This window comes from Schistocerca serialis, chromosome 8 (genome assembly GCF_023864345.2).
Source record: "Schistocerca serialis cubense isolate TAMUIC-IGC-003099 chromosome 8, iqSchSeri2.2, whole genome shotgun sequence".
Taxonomy (NCBI): Eukaryota; Metazoa; Arthropoda; class Insecta; order Orthoptera; family Acrididae; genus Schistocerca; species Schistocerca serialis.
The window spans coordinates 504,849,948-504,875,207 of NC_064645.1; the positions used below are offsets into that span (position 1 = coordinate 504,849,948).

The 25,260-nt window shown below is 45.4% G+C and overlaps 1 protein-coding gene across 1 annotated transcript in view; it reads left to right on the plus strand.

Moving 5' to 3' along the window:
* The first annotated feature begins 12,190 nt into the window (after positions 1 to 12,190).
* Positions 12,191 to 25,260, plus strand: part of LOC126417095 (neural-cadherin-like) — a 304,885-nt gene continuing 291,815 nt past the window's right edge. The window contains exons 1-2 of the mRNA XM_050084990.1: positions 12,191 to 12,290; positions 19,902 to 20,017. Of these exons, the coding sequence (XP_049940947.1) occupies positions 12,191 to 12,290; positions 19,902 to 20,017 (216 nt within the window). The remainder of the gene's footprint in view (positions 12,291 to 19,901; positions 20,018 to 25,260) is intronic.

Sequence of the window (25,260 nt, forward strand, 5' to 3'; positions counted from 1 at the left end):
CAGAGCCATTTGAACTATTTGAGACGTTTCCCCATGCCACTTCCATTTTTTTTTTTTTTTTTTTTTTTTGGAACTGTGAAGAAATACATTCGTGGCCGTCGATTTGCTTCGAAGGAAGAGGTGCACGCCTGGATACATCCTGATTCCGCAAGCTACTGCAAATATTTTTCCATGAAGGCACTGACTCTCTTGTCTCGCAGTGGGATGAATGTATTAACGGTTTTCGAGATTACTTTTGAAACAATAAATAGGTTATTTGCTTTTTCCAATCTATCTCGTTTTCATTTAACTCTCCTTTACACATTTACTAACACATGTCTTTGACAAAACTAACAGTTCTTTGGAAGAATTGTTTTAACAAGCATTGTAAGTCCTTTAGTCTACCTCTGCAACGAAACTTTGCCAGCTGAGGACGAATGTCCAGCGCAGGCTACAGTAATTGCAGAATAGATTAAATTGTCTGCCGCGGACATTCGAATTCCTGTGTTTGTATGGATCTCCTGCAGCGCTGGGAAGTTGGGGAGAATTCTAAAGTGCGCTGTGGATTTCAAAAAGGGAAGAGGGGGGGGGGGGAGTGTTATACATCTACACCTACTTCTACAGCCGTACTCTGCGAACCACCACAAGGTGCATGGCGGAGGGAACCTAATACCAATACTAGTCATCCTTTCATCTCTTCCAGAAATAAATTAAACGAAGGAAAAACGACTATCTATATGCTTCGGTACGAGTTCTAATTTATCTTATCTTGTCTTTGTCAATGTTACGTGTAATGTACATTAGCGGCAGAAAAATCGTTCTACAGTCAGCTGCGAGTGCTAGTTCTCCAAATTTTCTCAATAGTGTTTCGCGAAAACAGATTCCCATTTCAGTTCGCGCAGTATTTGCGTGTTTCTGACGTGTTGATCAAACCTATCAGTAACAAGTCAAGCAGCATACCTCTGAATTGCTTCGATGACTTCCTTTAATCCAATCTGGTGGGGATCCCAAGCCCTCGAGCGGTACTCAAGTTCGTATCGCACTAGAGGTCTAAATACGGACTATTTTATAGATGAACTACACTTTCCTAAAGTTCTCCCAATAAATCGAAGTTGACCGTTCACATTCCGTACTATCGATCTTATTTCCTGTTCCATTTCATATCGCTTTGTTGCCTTACGCCGCTATCATTAACTGTCATGATTGTGTCAAGTAACATACCACTCAGACCGTATTCGACCATTAGAGGGTTGTTTTTTCCCTTTCCATTAACCTAAATTTTTCTACATTTAGAGCAAGCTGCCATTCATCATTCCAAATATAAATTGTGTGATCCTGTATCCTCCTACATAGGCGTTGGTATGAACAAGTTTCTTGTATAATCAAATTTACGTTGAAGCAACTCCAAAACCCGAGGAAGTACACTGATTCTTGTCTTTAAGAACAATGAGTACAGCTGACCTAACAAAATTTCATTCTCAGTAAATCAATGATATATTCGTTCTGCCTCTCTAGCCTGAGGTTTCCGTATACCAACGAATTCATTAAAAGGACGGATTTTTTTAAAGTACTGAGTTTTTGAGCATCGTTTATTTAATTCAACTCTATAATAATAAGAAGACTAGTAGCAAGAGAGAAGAAGTTTGCTTGTTTTCTTGAATCTAAGGATAAGAATCAGTCAAATTAAGACGAGAGAGATTGAAGAAAGTAGGTAAACCGTTTGTTATTTATTATAACTGTTAATATATTTATCCCCTTGTGAGACAAGACGATCATTGTCTTAACGGAAGATACGGAACCATGGTTGTATCCAGGAGTGCAATTACGGTCAGCTGTTGAGGCAGCATGGTGCAATATTTCTGTAAGGACCTTCCAATGAATTGCTGAGTCTATGTCACGTCGAGTTGTTGCACCACATCGGGAAAAAGGAGGAGGTCCGAAACGATGTTAGTAGGTATTCCATGATTCTTGTCATCTCAGTTTACAGCTCACATTCGGGCATGAATTTCACTTCCTGCACATCCCCCGCCTTCAACAAACACATTACATCTCGCTCTCTTTCCCGCCCTCCACAATGAAGTCGGACGCACATTCGACTTGCTGACCTCACATCGACCACGTCTAGCAGACAAATGGCACAGCGGTGAACGTTCGCTCTGTTCCTTCCTGCTTGTCAATAGACATCCCTACCTGCGTTACCAAAGTCTGCGCCATCCTCGTTATGCAGTCTGTCTCGATCTCATTTGACTGCCACTTACGTATAGAGCCTAGAATAACCCATCATTCGATTTTCTTCCAGGACGACGACTGGAACCAATTTTTATTTATATTCTTCCGAATGCGCTTATCTTCGTCTCTTGGCTATAGACAAGATACGTTTCACACTGGTTTCTGATACTCTTCAATTTGTCCCTATCTGCATTACTTTCTCTCCCCGTCGGAGGTTCGAGTCCTCCCTCGGGTATGGGTGTGTTTGTGTTGTCCTTAGCGTAAGTTAGTTTAAGTTAGATTAAGTAGTGTGTAAGCTTAGGGACCGATGACCTCAGCAGTTTGGTCCCATAAAACCTTACCACAAATTTCCAATTTTTTTGCATTCTTTTCGCTTAACCTCGGAGTGCGTTTCCTTTAATTTAAGAGTTCTTCTGAGCATTTCTTGTTTAGAGTTATGTTATCTGCGAAAATTATAACCTTGTTTTATCCACACACAAGTTAAACAAGGGCTGCTCTGGGCTCCACACCTGCCTTACACCTTCTTAACAAAAATATAACGCGCTTATTTTTCCGTTTTTGCTAATATCGCTCTGTTTTCGTGGTGCTTTAGATTAGTCCATCTTCTTCGCACTTTAGCTCATTCTTCGCAGCATTCTGAATATATTTCGCCTTTGCATACTGAGTGGTCAGTACGGCTGACTGCCAGCCAGAGGACGTGGGTTGTATTCTCGGTTCTGTCAGGGATTTTTATTGGTGGGAAGAGTGGAGTGGGGTCCACTGAGCCAACTGACAAGGGAACCTTCACATCGCACCCCCTTCAGATTTAGTTATAAGTTGGCACAGGGAATAGGCCTTGAAAAACTGAACACAGATCAATCGAGAAAAAAAGAAGAAGTTGCGTGGAACTATGAAAAAATAAGCAAAATATACAAACTGAGTAGTCCATGCGCAAGGTAGGCAACATCAAGGAGAATATGAGCTCAGGAGCGCTGCGGTCTCGTGGTTAGCGTGGGCAGCTGCGGAACGAGAGGTTTTGGTTCAAGTCTTCCCTCGAGTGAAAAATTTACTTTCTTCATTTTCGCATAGTTATGATCTGTCCGTTCGTTCATTGACGTCTCTGTTCACTGTAATAAGTTTAGTGTCTGTGTTTTGCGACCGCACCGCAAAACCGTGCGATTAGTAGACGAAAGGACGTGCCTCTCCAATGGGAACCGAAAACATTTGATCGCAAGGTAATAGGTCAACCGATTCCTCCACAGGAAAACACGTCTGATATATTCTATACGACACGGGTGACGGCATGTGCGTCACATGACAGGAATATGTTGTCGACCCACCTAACTTGTACACTTGGCGAATGGGTAATAAGATTCTTCTACCTTGCCCGATTTTGGTTTTCTTGTGTATGTGATAATCACTCACAAAAAAGTTATGAAACGTAAGAGTTTGTCACATAAACTTAAAATAAAAGAATTAAACTTTTCACTAGATGGAAGACTTAAACCAAGGACCTCTCGTTCCGCAGCTGCTCAGGCTAACCACGGGACCACGGCGCTCCTGAGCTCACACTGTCCTTGATGTTGCCTATCTTGCACATGGACTATTCAGTTTGTGTATTTTGCTTATTTTTTCGTAGTTCCACACAACTTCTTCCTGTTTTCTCGATTGATCTGTGTTCAGTTTTTCAAGGCCTATCCACTGTGCAAACTTATAACTGAATCTGAGGGGGATGCGATGGGGAGGTTCTCTTGTGAGGAGCTACTTGAACGAGAAGTAGCGGCTCCAAGGTTTGGAATGTCGACAACAGCCGACAGAGCCGTGAGCTGTCCCTATGCCCCTCCATATTGCTTCCAGATGACACCATACAGTAGAGGATGACGCGGCGGCAGGGCGGCAGCGCAGCAGCGCGCCGTCCTCTGGGAATGGTCTATAAGTTACCTGCTTCATTCACCTTACCTTTGCGTATTACCATACGATAGTCCGCCCCCTGTAGCTGAGAATGTCAATCCTAAAGGCTGGGGTTCGATTCCCTTTTGCGTCAGAGATTTTCTCCGCTCAGAGCCTGGGTGTTGTGTTGTCCTAATCATCATCATTTCATCCCCATCGACGCGCAAGTCGCCGAAGTGTCGTCAAATCGAAAGACTTGCACCCGGCTAACGGTCTACCCGACGGGAGGCTCTAATCACACGACATTTACGTTTTACCCTACGTATACAGGGTGTAACAAAAATGTTCCTCGCAACTATACGAAGAAATTATGTTATATGAACATGGGTTTGCAAACGGTGTGCCGGCCGGTGTAGCCGAGTGGTTCTAGGTGCTTCAGTCTGGAACCGCGCGACCGCTACGGTCACAGATTCGAATCCTGCCTCGGGCATGGATGTGTGAGCTGTCCTTAGGTTAGTTAGGTTTACGTAGTTCTAAGTTCTAGGGGACTGATGACCTCAGATGTTAAGTTCCATAGTGCTCAGAGCCATTTTGAACCATTTGCAAACGGTGTCCATGTTATAACCCATTTTCTCGAATTCATTAATCATGGGAAACATCCAAGAACAGAACGCTAGAATCATGGGGAGCAAGCGTTCTTGGTGACGTCTGGTTATGTTGCGGACCGCGAGTATTTTGTTTTACATATCACTGTTGCCAGGCGACGTACGTCGTTGCTTGTTTACAGGTTACGCCAACTGCTCCAGGAATCAGTACAACCGTTTCAAGCACCGGGGCTACTACGTAGAGTTAATTACAGACTTGGCTCGAGCAATGGAAATGTACACGAACAAAACGCATCAGCGTACACATGCAACTCTTTCTCACAGGGGATGTTCAATATGCCCTCCGTGACCATTGATACCGGCATCAACCGGCCGTTGCAGTGAACCTCGGATGCGCTGATGTATCGCTGGAGTATTGCGTGTGGTTTCGCAGCCATGCATAATACGGGCAACGAGACTCTGAACATCTTCTAATGGGGTTTAAATCCGGAGAGCGTGGAGGCCAGGCAACTGATGCATCTCTATCCTCTGTCAACGAATCAGTTTTTTAGAAGCCGATAGCCACTAAAATGAGGAGGTGACCCACCGTGCATGAAGTACATACTTTGTCTCACAGCTAAAGGCACATCTGCTAACAGACCAGGTACAACACTCTCTACATAATTATAATAACTTTTCCTGTTGAGCTTGGGTGGCAGAAAGTGACAGTCACCAACAACACCGACCCAAACATTGACAGAAAATCTTTGTTGATGACTTGCTTCAACTGTTGCGTGTATATTGATGTCTGCCCTACATGCTGATTGTGAAAATTTAGTATCTGATATCGTTAAAACGATACCAGATACCAGAAGTCACATGGATTTAGGTCAGGGTATCTGGAAGGCCACGCAGCTTGAAACTGCCTGCAGACGATGCGGTTGTTACCGAAGGTTTCCCAGAGCAGATTTTTCATCTGGTAAGAGAGATGTGCTATCGCTCCATCTTGCATTAGTGCTATGGACAAAGCGGCGTTCTTGCAAAGCTGGAATCATTAGTCACACCATGAGGTCCTTATAACATGCAGATGTCACTGTGCATTTAACAGGCTGCGAGGTGTCATCTCGTCGAGAAAAAAGACGAACCGATCATGAAGGCTCTTTCGAAACAACACCATACAGTCTCATAAGCTGAGTACAGTGGACGTGCCTGCAGAACATGCGGGGGACTACAGCCCCGCATGCGACAGTTGACAGTTCTGTGCATTCACAATACCGTGCAGAGTTAAATGTACCTTTTCCATTGAAAGAATGTTTCCTGGCCACATGTGTTCCAAATGGGACCCATTCCAACAAGGTAGGGGGGGAAGGCAAATTCACAGCTTTAGGGCCTACCTTTAGGCTTCTTTTGCTTCACATTCTGAATTTTGTAGGGATACTTGCCTGAAATGTGCTGCAAAATATTTTTAGCTGTTGACCCAGGGGAGAGACAATTCCAGTCACACAGCTCGAAAACTTGAGGCTATAGTTACAGCAATTCCATCAACAGCTGCTGTGAGAATAACGCTCTTCCTCTCCTGCTGCACCACCTGATTCACCTGTTTCTTCAAATTTCTTCATCATATTGTGTAGCCCATTTATTAACGTGGGGCCTCGTCGCAGCTATTTCTGTCTTCCATATTCCCGCAATGCAGCGTGGTTATCGCTGCTGTTGTGATAAAACAACTTTACCTGCAGTACACGGTCTTTCATCCAATAGCCATTGCGTTCCGTAAGGAAAATTTGAACCTTCTGAAACCTTTACATCAACAGTCACTTCACAAAAGAAATCAACCCTCGTCGCCAAGCGCCAACCAGCGTATTGACGTCAAAACAGGAAACTGCTGAGGTCATTAGTCCCCTAGAACTTAGAACTAGTTAAACCTAACTAACCTAAGGACATCACAAACATCCATGCCCGAGGCAGGATTCGAACCTGCGACCGCAGCGGTCTTGCGGTTCCAGACTGCAGCGCCTTTAACCGCACGGCCACTTCGGCCGGCGAAACTTTTCACATTCTGACTGCTTACAGCGCCATATTTTTACCTGGTACAGAAAGTGTAACAGTTACTTTTTGCGCCAGCCGCTGTGGCCGAGCGGTTCTAGTCGCTTCAGTCCCGCACTGCGCTGCTGCTACAGTCGCAGGTTTGAATCCTGCCTCGGGCATGGATGTGTGTGCTGTCCTAAGGTTAGTTAGGTTTAAGTAGTTGTAAGTCTAAGGGACTGATGACCTCAGATGTTAAGTCCCATAGTGCTTAGAGCCATTTGAACCGTTACTTTTTGCAGCATACTCCGCAGCGATTAATGAACAGAACCTACGATGTTTCAGCGTCCTGCGATGTATGCAATCTGCACTGAATCATCCGGAAAACGGTCAGTTTGATTGTAACCACCCGGTAAATCAATAAGGAATAATAACAAAGTAGGCAAATAAATTTCTCAAACGACTTAGATTGGTAAAGAATTAAAATTTTAAGCCTCGTTGTATGAAAACAGTTACAAGTAAGTCTGCTGCAATGACGAACATTCGACGCAAGATTATCGTACAAGGAAGAAAAACTAAACGTTATCACTGTCGGTAATGTCGGTAATGTGCATAATATAATGCATCTGTGAACTTTTCCCGTGATTATAAGAAACTATGATTAATTTTGTCCTTGGGGTGTAAATGAGTTCAGTCGCTTAACCATCTCTTAAAAATGTTTGTTACTTGCTCCAAATCCGGAAAATTGACAAACCAAATTTACAAAACATATCTTGGGAACATTTTGAAACCATACATCGCTGACAACAAGTTTTCTCTCTTATTAGATTCCTGGGATGGACAAACTAATACTGTCATGTATGATAGCACTTTTATAAGTAACACCGTGAAACTCTACACCTGTATGCAAACCATGTGAGGCTTATTCTTATTGTCAAATGAAAAATTTTTTTCGTGGCTTCAAAATTGCAGTCTGCCTCTGAAAATCGAACGGGAATTGCACAGCCGAATGGATGCAAAAATGATTCAGTGCATAGTTCGTGATCAACTTTCTGAATCAATTTTTCAGACTTAAATGTAAAACAAGCTTGTTTTCCTCCGAATCTTTCGAAGAAACGACTTAGTTGCGCGAAGAAGGCGTTCGTTAGATGTTCTTGGTACCGCGTTTATATTTGCTCCAAATGATTATAGGACGAGTAACATCCATCTACTTGTTCGAAGGAAACTGAGGGACAGAGTGAGTGAAAGAGACAGTGTAAATCGACCACGATTAAATTTTTAATTCTTTAATCATCCAAGTCGTTTGAGAAACTTATTTGCACACCTTGTAATTTTTCCCTGTTTATTTACCTACTTTCTTAACCTTCTTATTCCTAACAGATTCAATGAGGAAAAAATACAAATGAAAAAAATGCAGAATACAACTGGGAATCGAATACACGTTCTCCGCTGCGCAGTCAGATGCCTTAGTAGCTACACCAGCGGCACTTTCGATTAACAGCGCATGCCTTATGGATACATAAGCGACAGTCGGAAAGGTTTCTTTCCTCGATTTCTAGGAGGGTACGTATTTGTAGAACTGATATATGTTGAAGAAGAACGCTTATTTACAATTATCAGTCGATCCCATCGTTACTGACACGGTTGCGCGTGATGAACTTTAGGGGTACTTTTCTAAAGAACAGTGGTACTGTTCAGCCAAAGTATCTTAGTGACTTCCATTTTAGGTTGTGCACAAGCGACCTGCCCAGTATGATCCGTATCAGCTGGCCGTGTCTGAGGCGTTCCCCTTAGTTCCAAAGAGGTCGCACTCGACAAGGGCTATGTTACACGTGCACCGGAAGTCATATAGTTCCCACGTGAACACCGGGCCGCCGTACGTGAATGTAAGCAAACATACAGATGCACTCAGCAGTTAGACAGTACCACAAGGTAGTACCAACAGTCTCTCACCGTCTGTTTCGGAACTAATGTGAACACGTCGCCAATAAGAGCTGAATGGACGCTATACAAGTGATCTCAGTCATCATTAAACAGAGCTAAAATAATAGGGAGCAAGGATCTAGGAGTGGTAAGCTGCTGAGCATAAAGAAAATGGATTTTACTCTCTAAATTACAACCGAGAAAAACTTTTAAAATTGATAAAGATTAAAAAACTCGCCACCAGCGGCAAGGTAAGTGATTTACCACTTACATAGCTTGCTTTTAAAACCAATGTTACGTCAGCAATACGCATAATACTTTAAACGTTAAAAACAGGCTTTGGCGATATCTAATATCACGATAATAGATGCTCCTACACATGCTTTAAAATAAGAGTGAGTGTTAGCAAATGCATGAACATGAGGGGAAAATAAAGGTACAGGAACATAAGTATTAATCAGCGGCCGGTAACAGGCTTGTCATCGGCCTGCGCCCCGAACGATGGCTCAATTCAGTAAAGATTGTAAAACACATAAAATAAATTAAATTTACGTAATGTGCAAATGGACCTCCAACCATTAAAGCATTTACATGATAAAATTACAACACTCAAATAGGCCTTTTAATCCTGACTTAGGAACCCAAAGCAAACAGCTTAATTTAAACAAATTTTAAAAACTACCTAAACTTAAGTAAGTTCAGTAGCAGTGGTTCTGAAGCAACCTTTTAACACTCAAAATAAAGTTACAAGGAAAAATTTTAAAAATGACAAATTTAGGAAGATATACGGATCAACAGTGTACTTGACACAAATGCCTCATAATAACAGAGTCACTGTTTAACTCTGGAGCGTTCTTATTACCAGGATGCTGATCCATATAAAAGGCAAATAACGGCCAGCAGGATGGGCCAGGATTGTTTGCAGCAAGAACACCAAATGTTCAAATGTGTGAACTCCTAAGGGACCAAACTGCTGAGGTCATCGCTCCCTAGACTTACACACTACTAAGGACAACACACACACCCATGCCGTGGGAGGATTCGAACCTCTGGCGGGAGGGGCCGCACGATTAGTGACATGGCGGTTCTAACCTCGCTGTCACTCCGCGCGGCCAAGAACATCAATCGAGACTCTGTAGGAAAGGGTTATCACGAATCGAAAATGGTTCAAATAGCTCTAAGTACTATGGGACTTAACATCTGAGGTCACCAGTCCCCTAGACTTAGAACTACTTAAACCTAACTAACCTAAGGACATCACACACATCCATGTCCGAGGCAGGATTCGAACCTGCGACCGTAGTAGCAGCGCGGTTCCGAACTGAAGCGACCTAAACCGCTCTGCCACAGCAGCCGGCTACACGAATCGTGTCGGACATTCAACTGCATGGTGCTCACTACATTTCCTGCGTCAGGCCCAGGAGAAGGTATATATGGCCACGCCCACCAGCCAAGGCAGCGGGAAACTAGGCTACTCGAACTCCAGTACGGCTCAGTGTCGCACAGACCGAGAAAAGCGCCGACTGCCCAGCAGACGTAGACACGCTACCCTACGTATAGCCGGCCGGAGTGGTCGTGCGGTTCTAGGCACTACAGTCTGGAGCTGAGCGATCGCTACGGGCACAGGTTCGAATCCTGCCTCGGGCATGGATGTGTGTGATGTCCTTAGGTTAGTTAGGTTTAATTAGTTCTAAGTTCTAGACGACTAATGACCTCAGAAGTTAAGTCGCATAGTGCTCAGAGCCATTTGAACCATTTGAACATTACGTATAAATGCGCGATGCAAACCCAGCAAGACGATGCCCGCGATAAGCCTAGCCCAGGCTGTAGTCCAGCTTCCGAATTACTCCACCCTCAGCAGACAGGCGTCAGGTGTGAGCAGCGCGCGCAATTAAATTCCGGTCGAGGCACCGCAGAGTCGCATCCTCAAGAGACGCCAGAGAAACCGTAGACAGGCGACGAAACCAGAACAAAGTGCCTCAAGCACAGGTATCGTTACTGGCGCAAGCTCGGCTCAGGATCTAAGACGTCAAGGATTACATCGGTGTTTAAAGACAGATCAGTGTCATCGATTTGTATCCAGTTTAGTATTGCATCAATTTTTGTCAAAAAATCGTTGAAAATTGTTGCCGATCTGTCTTAACGTCAATTTCTGGCATAGTTGTTGCCTAACCCCATAAATGATAGAAATAAAATGATCCTATAGCAAGAGACGCCATCTGGGGTTATTCGGCCACTTAGTGCAGGTCTATTTATTCGACGTCATTTTGGCAACGTGTGTTTAGATTATGGCGGTGAAATGATGATGAGGACGACACAACACTCAGTCTCCAAACGGATACAATCGGGAATTGAACCCGGGACCCTATTTGGCCCTGTGATGATTCTGTACAGTTCCTGCGTGCAAGCAAGCCATATCACAACAGGATTTTCTCTGTGGCGGGTAGTTCATTTCCTACCGTAATTTGACGCCAACTGTAATTGTTGAATATAACAGCGCAACACTAGCTGAACAGGAGTTACACCATCAGCGGTTTATTTATTTTTTTACTTATTCCAGTATCTGTCTCTGTCTTCCCCCACAATTTTTACCTTCTTGTACCTGCTGTCTTAACAAATGTCTTGTCATCCTGTCCCATCTCCTTGTGGTTCCCATATGTTACTTTCCTCGCCGATTCTGCGGAGAATCTCCTTATTCCTTTTATATTATCAGTCCAATTAATTTTCAACATTCTTCCGTAGCTGCCGTGAATTCTTCCGGGTTGTATGACCGTGGTCCATGGAACTCTTCTATCCCTGACGTTTCGTCCAAAGCTACGTTGGACATCTTCGGAGGTGCTCCTGGTTGTGCTGCGTCTTGCCTACTCAGTCAGCAAGACTCAGCACAACCAGAAGCACCTCCGAAGATGTCCAACGTAGCTTTGGACGAAACGTCAGGGATAGAAGAGTTCCATGGACCACGGCCATACAACCCGGAAGCATTCTCGGCAGCTGAAGCAACCGGTCGTGAAAGCATTCATTGTATGAGTCTTCCGTGGCACCACATCTTAAACGCTTTGATTCTCTTCTACTTTATTTATATAGATTTTATTTTTAATTGATTTCGGTGCTACATTACACCATGTACAGGCCCCATTACAATACCAGCTGATATTCATATCGATAATCACCACTAAGCATCTAATTGTACAAAAAAATCGATATCCGTTATGCTGAAAATGCTTTCCCGTTTACGGCGACAGTGGTGGCTGCACATGACTTAGATTTCGGGTATATGCTCCATCTTTAACAACGGGAAGATAAATTCTCAGTTTCATTGTTTTTTTTCTCTCTCTCTTTTTATAGTTGCTAGAGAAAATTGCTACATAATGAAATCCTAGGAACCGTTCACCTGCAAATGCTCATAAAAGCGTTCTTTACAGTTTTTACGATTGTCGAGCGGCACTGTGTGACGCGGAAAGCGACGCACCACTGAGTGTAACAAATGGTGGACACCACTGGTTACGTACGCCCCGCACACGCATGCGGCGAACATTTGCCACTGGAACCGGCAAACATTGTGTACGGACCTTTGGGGACAGGCCATGCGAAAAGTTGAGCGCGTATTGTGGACGCAGGGCCGCGTGTGCAGCGCGGCAGGAAATGATTTGCCGGCGCACGGGCCGGGCCACTGCCACGCGATACGTAACGGCGGCGCGCCGGAACGCCACGCCTGTTCCCGCGTATCGGCCAATATTCAATTTCCATTCGACGTCCATCGCTCACTTCCAGTCGAACTGCACTGCAATGACGTGCTGTTTGGGATTATTGCCTCTGCATAAGAGCCAAAGAGCATTTTCTGAAAATATTTTCCGGCGCGTTTAAATCGGTTTCCATTTGTCGCCATTACTCTGTACCCGGCACTCACCAGCATAGCAGCGATCGCTAACACATAGGTGCACTGTCGAGAAACCTAGAACGCGGTTGTGATGATAACACCAGTAGTCTGGAATGAGATTTCCGCTCTGCAGCGGAGTGTGCGCTGATATGAAACTTCCTGCCAGATTAAAACTGTGTGCCCGACCGAGACTCGAAATCGGGACCTTTGCCTTTAGCGGGCAAGTGCTCTACCAACTGAGCTACCCAAACACGACTCACGCCCCGTCCTCACAGCTTTACTTCTGCCAGTACCTCGTCTCCTACCTCCCAAACTTTACAGAAGCTCTCCTGCGAACCTTGCAGAACTAGCACTCCTGAAAGAAAGGATATTGCGGAGACATGGCTTAGCCACAGCCTGGTGGATGTTTCCAGAATGAGATTTTAACTCTGCAGCGGAGTGTGCGCTGATATGAAACTTCCTAGCAGATTAAAACTGTGTGGTGGACCGAGACTCGTACTCGGGACCTTTACCTATCGCGGGCAAGTGCTCTACCAACTGAGCTACCCAAGCACGACTCACGCCCCGTCCTCACAGCTTTACTTCTGCCAGTACCTCGTCTCCTACCTCCCAAACTTTACAGAAGCTCTCCTGCGAACCTTGCAGAACTAGCACTCCTGAAAGAAAGGATATTGCGGAGACATGGCTTAGCCACAGCCTGGTGGATGTTTCCAGAATGAGACTTTCACTCTGTAGCGGAGTGTGCGCTGATATGAAACTTCCTGGCAGATCAAAACTGTGTGCCGGACCGAGACTCGAACTCGGGACCTTTGTTTGGAAGGTAGGAGACGAGGTACTGGCAGAAGTGAAGCTGTGAGAACGGGGCGTGAGTCATGCTTGGGTAGCTCAGTTGGTAGAGCACTTTCCCACGAAAGGCAAAGGTCCCGAGTTCGAGTCTCGGTCCGGCACACAGTTTTAATCTGCCAGGAAGTTTCATATCAGCGCACACTCCGCTGCAGAGTGAAAATCTCATTCTGGAAACATCCACCAGGCTGTGGCTAAGCCATGTCTCCGCAATATCCTTTCTTTCAGGAGTGCTAGTTCTGCAAAGTTCGCAGGAGAGCTTCTGTAAAGTTCGGGGGGTAGGAGACGAGGTACTGGCAGAAGTAAAGCTGTGAGGACGGGGCGTGAGTCGTGCTTGGGTAGCTCAGTTGGTAGAGCACTTGCCGCGAAAGGCAAAGGTCCCGAGTTCGAGTCTCGGTCCGGCACACAGTTTTAATCTGCCAGGAAGTTTCATACCAGTAGTCTGTATTTTTGTTCAATTTGAATTAGAAATCAGAAATCAGCTGTACGTTTGACGTGGTAGAATTAATAATGAAATCCAAGAAATAAAATAAAAACTTTACATCTAGTATGGTTAAGGTGGCACTCAGATGTACAACAAAGTAGCCTTGCAAGAGATACACTGAAGAGCCAAAGAAACTGGTACACCTGCCTATTATCGTGTAGGAGCGACGCGAGCACGCTGAAGTGCCGCAACACGACGTGGCATGGACTCGGCTAATGCCTGAAGTAGTACTGGAAGGAATTGACAACATGAATCCTGCAAGGCTGCCCGTAAATCTGTAACAGTACGACTGGGTGGAGATCTCTTCTGAACAGCAAGGTGCAAGGGATCCCAGAGATGCTCAAAAATGTTCAGGTCTGGAGAGTTTGATGGCCAGCGGAAGTGTTTAAACTCGGAACAGTTTTCCTGGATCCACTCTGCAGAAATTCTGGACGTGTGGGGTGTCGCATTGTCTTGCTGGAATTGTCCAAGTCCGTCGGAATGCACAAGGGACGTGAATGGATGCAGGTGATCAGAGAATATGTTTACGTACGTGTCACTGTCGGAGTCACATCTAGACGTATCTGGCGTCCCATATCATTCCAACTTCACGTGCCCCACACCATTACAGAACCTCCACCAGCTTGAACAGTCCCCTGCTGACATGTAGGGGCCATGGATTCATGAGATTGTCTCCATACCCGTACACGTCCATCAGCGATACAATTTGAAACGAGGCTCATCTGACCAGGCAACAGGTTTCCAGTCGTCAACAGTCCAATGACGGTGTTGACGGTCCAAGGCGAGGCGTAAAGCTTTGTGTCGTGCAGCCATCAAGGGTATACGAACGGGCGTTCAGCTCCGAAAGCCCATGTCGATGATGGTTCGCACGCTGACACTTGTTGATGGCCCAGCATTGAAATCTGCAGCAATTTGAGGAAGGGTCGCATTTCTGTCACGCTCAACGATTATTTTCAGTCTTCGTCGGTCCCGTTCTTGTAGTATCTTTTTCCGGCTGCAGCGACGCCAGAGATTTGATGTTTTACCGGATTCCTGATATTCGCGGTACACTCGTGAAATGGCCTTAAGGGAAAATCCCCACTTCATCGCTACGTTGGAGAAGATGAGTCCCATCGCTCGTGCGCCGACTATAACACCACGTTCAAACTCACTTAAATCTCGATAAACTGCCATTGTAGCAGCAGTGACAGATCTAACTACTGCGCCAGACACTTGTCGTCTTATATAGGCGTTGCCGAACGCTTTGCCGTCTTCTGCATCTTTACATATCTCTGTATTTGAATACGCATGCCTATACCAATTTCTTTGGCGCTCCAATGTGTCAAAGGAGCGAATCTGCTATTTATAAAGCCTCCAATTTCCGAATTTTTCCACACCAGCAACAGTAGCAGCGGTACCAAATACCTCAAGAGGGGAAGGGGTTTACGTTCGCTTCAGTCTAGCGCACTATTCCAACGAAACCATGGTACAAGCAGATGAATGCGTGAGAAATGCACCCCTCGCACACTGTCCTGAATCCGGCAGGTGTGTCGTGGGCACTCAGAGCTTTGTGCTGGCTTGCGCATGTCAAGTGGCCACCGACGGAAACTTACGGAACCTACCGGTCCTCTTCACCAAGTCGCCTGTCGCACGACTCGCCCCCTCATATAACACAATTTCTTCGTCTACGTGTGAGGAATGTGTCCTGCGATTTGTGCCATACATTTTTCTTACACCCTATATATAAACATTTTTTACTGCAAGGATGTTATACACTCCTGGAAATTGAAATAAGAACACCGTGAATTCATTGTCCCAGGAAGGGGAAACTTTATTGACACATTCCTGGGGTCAGATACATCACATGATCACACTGACAGAACCACAGGCACATAGACACAGGCAACAGAGCATGCACAATGTCGGCACTAGTACAGTGTATATCCACCTTTCGCAGCAATGCAAGCTGCTATTCTCCCATGGAGACGATCGTAGAGATGCTGGATGTAGTCCTGTGGAACGGCTTGCCATGCCATTTCCACCTGGCGCCTCAGTTGGACCAGCGTTCGTGCTGGACGTGCAGACCGCGTGAGACGACGCTTCATCCAGTCCCAAACATGCTCAATGGGGGACAGATCCGGAGATCTTGCTGGCCAGGGTAGTTGACTTACACCTTCTAGAGCACGTTGGGTGGCACGGGATACATGCGGACGTGCATTGTCCTGTTGGAACAGCAAGTTCCCTTGCCGGTCTAGGAATGGTAGAACGATGGGTTCGATGACGGTTTGGATGTACCGTGCACTATTCAGTGTCCCCTCGACGATCACCAGTGGTGTACGGCCAGTGTAGGAGATCGCTCCCCACACCATGATGCCGGGTGTTGGCCCTGTGTGCCTCGGTCGTATGCAGTCCTGATTGTGGCGCTCACCTGCACGGCGCCAAACACGCATACGACCATCATTGGCACCAAGGCAGAAGCGACTCTCATCGCTGAAGACGACACGTCTCCATTCGTCCCTCCATTCACACCTGTCGCGACACCACTGGAGGCGGGCTGCACGATGTTGGGGCGTGAGCGGGAGACGGCCTAACGGTGTGCGGGACCGTAGCCCAGCTTCATGGAGACGGTTGCGAATGGTCCTCGCCGATACCCCAGGAGCAACAGTGTCCCTAATTTGCTGGGAAGTGGCGGTGCGGTCCCCTACGGCACTGCGTAGGATCCTACGGTCTTGGCGTGCATCCGTGCGTCGCTGCGGTCCGGTCCCAGGTCGACGGGCACGTGCACCTTCCGCCGACCACTGGCGACAACATTGATGTACTGTGGAGACCTCACGCCCCACGTGTTGAGCAATTCGGAGGTACGTCCACCCGGCCTCCCGCATGCCCACTATACGCCCTCGCTCAAAGTCCGTCAACTGCACACACGGTTCACATCCACGCTGTCGCGGCATGCTACCAGTGTTAAAGAGTGCGATGGAGCTCCGTATGCCACGGCAAACTGGCTGACAATGACGGCGGCGGTGCACAAATGCTGCGCAGCTAGCGCCATTCGACGGCCAACACCGCGGTTCCTGGTGTGTCCGCTGTGCCGTGCGTGTGATCATTGCTTGTACAGCCCTCTCGCAGTGTCCGGAGCAAGTATGGTGGGTCTGACACACCGGTGTCAATGTGTTCTTTTTTCCATTTCCAGGAGTGTATAAGGGGAATCCAAAAGTTTCCATTTGAGGGTGTTGATGCTGCATATACACAACGTAACGCGACTCCGATGTGGGTGTGTAAGCACCGACATGTAGGGAAGGGATCACTATGGCATTCGTGTCTTTCTGACGTACGTGTGTTAAATGCGGAAACGTAAACTATGTCAACGTTATTACCAATGCGTCCAAACAGGGCCAACGCTGTTATGCTTTTATTGACTGTCGAAGGACAAACACCAACAGACATCCATCGGAAATTGAAGTATGTGTATGGGGCCATCACATCGATAGAAAATCACCTTTTTGGAATGGCGTGCCAAGATCACGATTCGAAACAAGACACCGGCGACCTGGGAGGCCTGCCTCATCCATTACGGACCAACTAAGTGGGACACTCTCGAGCATCCGCTCTATTGTTCCGATCTCTGCCCATGCGATTATCACACCTGCGTTCCCTTGTAAAGACCTTGAAGGGTCGACGATTCTTGTCGGTCGAGAACGTGCAGCAGGCGGTTGCAGACTTCTTTTTGTGGCAGGACATGGTACGCACCTTCAGGCTGGTGCGTCGGTGAGATGACTGCCTCAGTGCCCGCGGCTGTTTTGCCAGAGTGGCGTACCGATTCTGGACTGTGCGGTCTACGAATGGACCTTTCTGATCATCCCTTACAGTTCTGCGCCATAAAAAATCTTAATATCGTTACAATTAACAATTTTAAAGAGTAAAAATTTTTCTCGAAATTGCGTCATTGTTTTATCCTTGCACGCATTAAATAATGGGGGAGAAAGACTGCATCCCTATATTACACTTTTTTTAATTCGATCACTTCGTTCTTGTCTGCCCCGGTAGCTGAATAGTCAGCGCGACAGAATGTCAGTCCTAAGAGCCCGGGTTCGATTCCCGGCAGGGTCGGAGATTTTCTCCGCACAGGGACTGGGTGTTGTGTTGTCCTAATCATCATCATTTCCTTCACATCGATGCACCTAGTGAACGGTCTACCCGACGGGACGCTCTAGTCACACGACATTTGTTGTTATTTACTTCGTTCTTGGTCTTCCATTCTTATGGTCATCTGGTTCTTCCACATATTGTACATTACCCGTTTTTTCCTACACGTTACATTTGTTTCTTGAGATTTTCGAACGTCTTGCACCATTTTGCATCGTGGAACACCTTTTCTGGGTCGGCAAATCCTATGAGCGTGTCTTGATTTTTCTTACGTCTTGCTTTGATTATCAAGTACAACATCAGAACTGCGCATTTACCTGTCCTAAAGGCAAAGTGATCGCCACCTGGCAGAGCCTCAGTTTTCTTCCCATTCTTCTCCGGATTACTCCTGACAGCATATTGAACGTGTGAGCTGTTAAGCTGATTGTGCCGTTATTTTCGCACTTTTCTGTCCTGTTATTTTGGGGATACTGAGTATTATGTAGGTTGTAACTAGTAAACGTGCAGATATTTTTATATGTGGTACTGTAATACGTAGGCACACAAGTGTATTGGTTATTTTTTTCTCTATGTCAAGCAGTCTTACTACAAACATCTCAGAGACTTTATAACCTGATGTTTTCTGGACTGTCACAACTGCACCACTAAGTGGACTACTCCTGACGGTATAGACTAACCGTTTTACTTTCACATATCTACGCTTCAACACCTGAGCTACCGCCCATGGGAAAAATAAGCATTAATGACTTGAAACGATGATTAAATCAAGACCCTACGCTGCCGACAGGCGTTGATATACATCAACGGGGAGAGCTGAAAAAGTGTGCCCTGACCGGGACTCGAACCCGGGATGTCCTTCTTACATGGCAGACGCTGTATCCATCTGAGCCAGCGAGGACACAGAGGATAGTGCGACTGCAGGGATTTATCCCTTGTACTCTCCCCGTGAGACCCACATTCCCAACATAATGTCCACACACTACATTCGTAGTGTCCCTGCCCGTTACACTCATTACTCGCGGCAAACAATCTTACCGAGTCCTTAAGAGTTCGGGCAATAAACCTGCATCCATCACAGAATTAGAAGGTCAATGGCTGGTTAGCCTTAACTATATATGAAGATGGTGTCTGTTCTTTCGGACATGTCCGAAAGAACCGATACCATCTTCATATCTTAATGGCTTGCTCTTGCAACATGTACCAACCTAAAACGTAAGTCTTTTAATAGCTGTAATTATTAATCTACAAATGACGTAAATATTGATGTGATGTTGTTCAGTACACCGTCGTCTAACGGCGATATCTGCTTATATTCGTTGCACTCTGTGTTTCTCTGAAAGTCTGACGGTATGTCTCCAGTTTCAGAGATTCTGCACACCATTTTCCCAAATGACCTAGGTAAAATTTGTGAAACTGCAATCTTTGTGTCAGTTTCACATGTGGCAAATACTTTTTGGTGTGTGTGTTTGTGATGCTTTGCACAATATAGTGATATTCAAATCATATAAGTGCTGCATATATTTTGCAATGTTTCAAAAATACAATCCTGCAACTTCGCAACAAAATTGCACGGAATTTTTCGATGGCACCAACACACCAAGAAAATTTCGCTACAGTGGAAGAATAAAAATCGAAAACTGACGATTATGTAAAGGGTATCTTGCAAATCTTGTGAACAGCCGTCTGATGATGAACTTGTCAGTTCGAAACCGGTTAAGGCGCTATTTACTTAAATAAATAGCATTATTAATAGTGTCTGGTTGCTGTCTTCTTCTTTCTAATAATCAACCTACAGTAATTCCGAAGGAATCTTATGTATGCCTTCTGCGTAGAATAATAACTGCAGTATTAATCCCGACGTCCGTTCTTCGAATTTGGCGCAGTAAGAAATAGCTATGTGACTCGTATTACAGCATCTTCACTTGCTAAGGATGCAGCTGACGTTATCCTCGTCTGTTGTGTGTTCCAGATCCTGGCGTCCGCTATGGAATCGCCGCAGGCAACGTCGGCGCAGTTTTCTCCGTGGATCCGGAGACTGGAGACGTCCGAGTGGCCAAAGCTCTCGATTTTGAGACTCGCAGCAGGGTGAGTGCCTACACCCTACTCACTTTATCTCGCCTACGGCACCTCTTTTTAGAACTCTTGCCGGCTGCGGTGGTCTCGCGGTTCTAGGCGCTCAGCCCGGAACTGCGCGACTGCTACGGTCGCAGGTTCGAATCCTGCCTCGGGCATGGATGTGCGTGATGTCCTTAGGTTAGTTAGGTTTAAGTTGTTCTAAGTTCTAGGGGACTGATGACCACAGATGTTAAGTCCCATAGTGCTCAGAGCCATTTGAACCATTTTAGAACTCTGTATCCACTTGGCGAACCTGCAGAGAGCCGTTCATTTCCCAACACTCGCTTAGCACACGAACGGCAGTTTCCGCACTCGCCATCAGCTGGGCGAGGACAAGCCGAGCGCGGGGGGAAGGGCAAGTGGTACTGCCACACGGTTATGGGAACATGACTCTATACTTCTTCGTCACAACGCATCGGTACCAATGGGCCTAGCAAGCATTGGAATGCATGTAGAATTATAATTTCTTTTTAGCTGTCACTTTTCCATATTTTCCACGGAAAAACTGTATGCTATACAGGGTGAGGCATCTAAAACTGTTTTTGGAAATATATGAAAAACTACAACTCGGACACAGAGAGCGAGGTGGCGCAGTGTTAGCGCACTGGACTCGCACTCAGCAGGACGACGGTTCAATCCAACGTCCGGCCATCCTGATTTAGGTTTTCCGTGAGTACCCTGAATCTCTTCAGGCAAATGCCGGGCTGCTTCCTCTGAAAAGGGCACGACCAACTTCCTTCCCAGTCCTTCCCTAATCCGATGAGACCGATGACCTTACTGTTCGGTCTCCTCCCAGAAAACAACCCAACTACCCAACAAATCGGACTAAAAGAAGATTATAATAGAAATTGTTCGTCTCCAGTGATATCAGACTCGACTCTACCTCCTTAGGTAGTGGCCGAGCGGTTCTAGGCGCTACAGTCTGGAGCCGAGCGACCGCTACGGTCGCAGGTTCGAATCCTGCCTCGGGCATGGATGTGTGTGCTGTCCTTAGGTTAGTTAGGTTTAATTAGTTCTGATGACCTTAGAAGTTAAGTCGCATAGTGCTCAGAGCCATTTCAACCATTTTTTTAACCTCCTTAGGTCCTATCCCACGGCGAAGGACAATTGAATCGGCTTAGTATGCATTACTGGCCAGTGGAAAATCCCCATTGTTTAAAGCAGATCGAGCGTCATCTGTGAAAGAAATTACACTAATAATGCCTAAAAAGTAGTGCACACTACTCTTTGGAAAAAGTGAATGACCAAAATCGAGAGACGTGACCACAATAAAATTTATTCCATCGGTTAGAAAGATGATACTACACAAATGACCAGCACATGCACTGTGATTGTGGAAATTTACTACAGAGTAGCGCGACCACGTGCAATCAGTCACTTGACGTCGTGGCATACTATCAAAGAGCGGCTAAGTATGCTGCTGGGGAATACTCTGCCACGCGGTTTGTAGGCGTGTCCACAAATAATCAATTGTGACTGCACAAGGACCTGAACGAACAGACTGCTGATCAAACATGTCCCAGACATGTTCGATGGACGACATGTCAGGAAAACAGGCAGGCTTGGGAAGCGGTGGTATCCGTCGTTCTTCGAAGAGGGTTGGCACATTTCCTTGCTAAATGCGGCCGGCTGTTGTCTTGCTGAAATACAGAATATGGAACGGCCTGCAGAAGGGCAGTGACTCGGGCTGATGTAGAGGTAGCTGCTCAGATTACTCTCAAGACGCAGAAGGCGAGATCGCGTGTTATAGGATATGGCGCCCCAAACCGTTACGCTTGTTATTTGTCCGCTACGCCTCTCGACAATACAGTCTGTCCGATTGTGTTCACCACAGCGGCCATCACTGTAGGACAAGCTGAAGCGGTACTCGTCCGAAAACGCTACATTTTGGCACTCAGTGCGTCAGCGTCGGCGTTCCGTGCCCACTGCAGTCTGCGGCGTTGGTAAGTTCTGGTCAGTGGAAGCCGACGCAATGGCGTGCGTGCCACAACTCCAGCCGCAGAAGACAGCGTAGAGCCGTCGACGCAGACGTGTCCACACCCGTCGCAGTGCTCCAACTTGGCCCCAACACTGTAGACGAAGCTGTTCTGTCCGTTAAGGCCAAGCGAACACGATGGTGGTCGTCTCGCGCTGTACTCACATACCTATACTCCACTCTGTGATGTCGGCGACGCATAGTGACACTTGAGGTTCGTTTGAGCAGTTACCAGACAGTGCCAGGCAACAGGCTGTACTGTGCATGCGCAGCTACGCTGACGTAGGCAGCCCGTGCTTGGTGCTCGCTCTGCTCACACTCCTTTCGTCGAATTTCTGGTGGAATTTCGTGGTGGGTCATCACGTGACCATGTGCAGCCCTGCGGCATGTTGTTGAGAGGACATACAGAGTTGTACTTAGAGCAATTGTTTTATCATATCCCACCCAAATAAAGGATGCAAATAAGGAAGCAGTTCGTGGAAAAATATCATTTCAAAATTAGACTCCACAGCGCGAAGTACCATAACATTTTGCTATGGGGTGAATTTGGCATATTGTTTTTTAAATTCGTACTCTGCAATATTGTTATGTAGCATTTCCAATAGGTTTACATCTACACAGCACTGCAAAAAGCTAGTAAGATTCAATACAAATTTCTTGAAAAAAAAAGTTTCTTGTGTAGCTTACACCGGAACAAAGGACAATAAATTTCACGACTATTTCAAAATGTGCAAAAAATTAACAAGGTTGTCTGTGAGGCAAAGAAATAGTACAACTGACAGTTTATATTCTACTCTAGGATTAAATATGAAGGAAGCCATGTGCGGAGTTAAAACGATAAAACACGGTATGCTCCCAGTCTACAATTTACCATAGTATGTCATTCTATAAATTTAAGACGTAAACACAAATTTAAGAAATAACTTCAGGCCTAGAGGAAGTACTAGACAAGTGCCTTGTGATCGAAAAACACTTTCACAGAAGGCAGATTTGTAAAATTCTGCTACAGCTGTCATTATATTTGAAACAAAATATTTAGTTCAAAACTGCTGACCAAATTTGCCTACTTAGTCAGCTTCAAGTAAATGTTTACGTATGTTCGTACGTATATAGCATTAAGAGATCTTACAGTGTCATAAAAGGAACAGGACATCAGAGACTACTCCAGCCAGCATGGGAATTTCATAAACTACAGTAAAATGCTTCATTCCGCTCTAATTGCACATTTCTATGTCCAGATGCACTCTGAAGTACCTGATATTCAGCTTTTCATGTGGTTTTCGTGATACCAATTTTCTCGGAGGTCCAGTACTGTATTCTCATTTTTGGTTCTTTATTATGGTATAATGTCATTCGTCCCAGAAAATGAAAATTTGCACTTGAAATTGAACGAAGTTGAAAGTAGCCAATAGTGCGGAATGAAACACTTCGTTCCAAATAAACTAACTGCCTCAGCAGAAAAAATTAATAGAAGCAAATTTCTCTACAAAACAGACAGAAATAGCTTCATTAAGACATTAATGGTTGATTACTAATCACGTGGAAATAATATAAAATCAGAAAATTGAAACTACTAACTTATTTTGGTCTTTCATGGTTATGGGAATGTATATTAATCACTTGATGGCTCCCGGCCACAGAAATCTATTTTGATTTCATTTGACGTGGGAGCTGTAAACGAAGAGAGCAGCAATATTTCGAAGACACGAAACACGTGGGGAAGGGTCCCCCCCCCCCACCAACCCCCCACCCCCCACTATAATTCAGCTTGCTCTGCGCATGCGCGAATCTGGCAGCTTGGGCGCGCCAGAAAAATTTTTCGGGGTAGCTTCTGGCTACTTGCTGCTACTGCTCATACAGCAAACAGCCACGCTTCAAGTAGCCAGAAGCTGGAGGAAGGCACTGCTCATACGCGAATTCAGCTCTGCGCATGTGCACGAGCCCGCTGGCAACTGCTCAAACGAATCTTTGATTACAAGTTTCCACTTCGTATGACGGTTCCGCATGGACGGAGCGTTGCGCAAGACTGACCTGTCCGGTCACACCAAAAAGGGCTCTATTTGGTCTGCGTGCACGTCACCTCTCTGTTATTTGGATCACGTATTATGGTTCCGCTCTTCTACCTATCATCTCAGTGCGACGTGTTGCAGCCCATTGCTTCTAAGTGTGTCACTTTTTACAAACAGTAGTGAATAATTTTCTGTAGACTCAAATTTTTTGCTATAAAAAACTGGTTTCTCATTAAAGACTTAACAAAACTGCTTTTCTAAACTCCTGGGACATTAATCAGATGTGTGTTTTTTGAGACATTATCATATTCGAACGCTTTTAATCGATTTTCATTTTTGTCGACTGCAGAACCATCTGTCAAGCAACGTTGAAATATTGTTGAATACAAAAGTTACGTATTTCTTTCCCGCAGAATCCGAATCCCCAACAAAATAAGGCCGTTCCTACTTAAAATTCCAAAGTTGACCTCTTCCCACACACCAAGGGTGGGGAGGAGTGGTTGAGTTCGTTGTTATTGGATGTCTGCTTTCAAGACGAACAACTTTTATTTCAACCGTTTTTTAAATCCAATTTGTAGTTTTCCAGACATTTCCAAAAACAGTTTTAAATGCCTTACCCTGCATATCTGAGAATCACCAAGTATTAATACTGCGACTGAGCGTGACCATATGTGACGAAAGTGAGTGCATAGCTGACGAAATAACGTTCGTATGCAGCCTGCAGCTGAAATCACGCTAACAATGAGACATATTTCGTGCAGAACAAATGAAAAAATTTATGTTAAGGAACGTGACAACTGATTATAAATGTCAACTAGGTACTGGCCTAGATTGCATTAATCCTGAATTAACCAGATAACGCAGGAACCGTCTTAGAATTGTGCGCACTCCATTTCTTAGATGTGTTTTGGAGGAACTGTGCCGCACCTGAAGAATTAACACTGATAAAGTTATTTCTATATTTAAGAAAGGCAATAGGAAATTATAGAGGAATCAGTTTCCTAGATGCAGGGTATAAAATTTATGGGAAAATTATTGCTCACAGATTACAAACTGTCGCGAATGCAGTAATCTCAAAAGAACAGTCAGTTTCAGAAGGGGAACTTCGTGTAGTGATAATACACTCCTGGAAATTGAAATAAGAACACCGTGAATTCATTGTCCCAGGAAGGGGAATCTTTATTGACACATTCCTGGGGTCAGATACATCACATGATCACACTGACAGA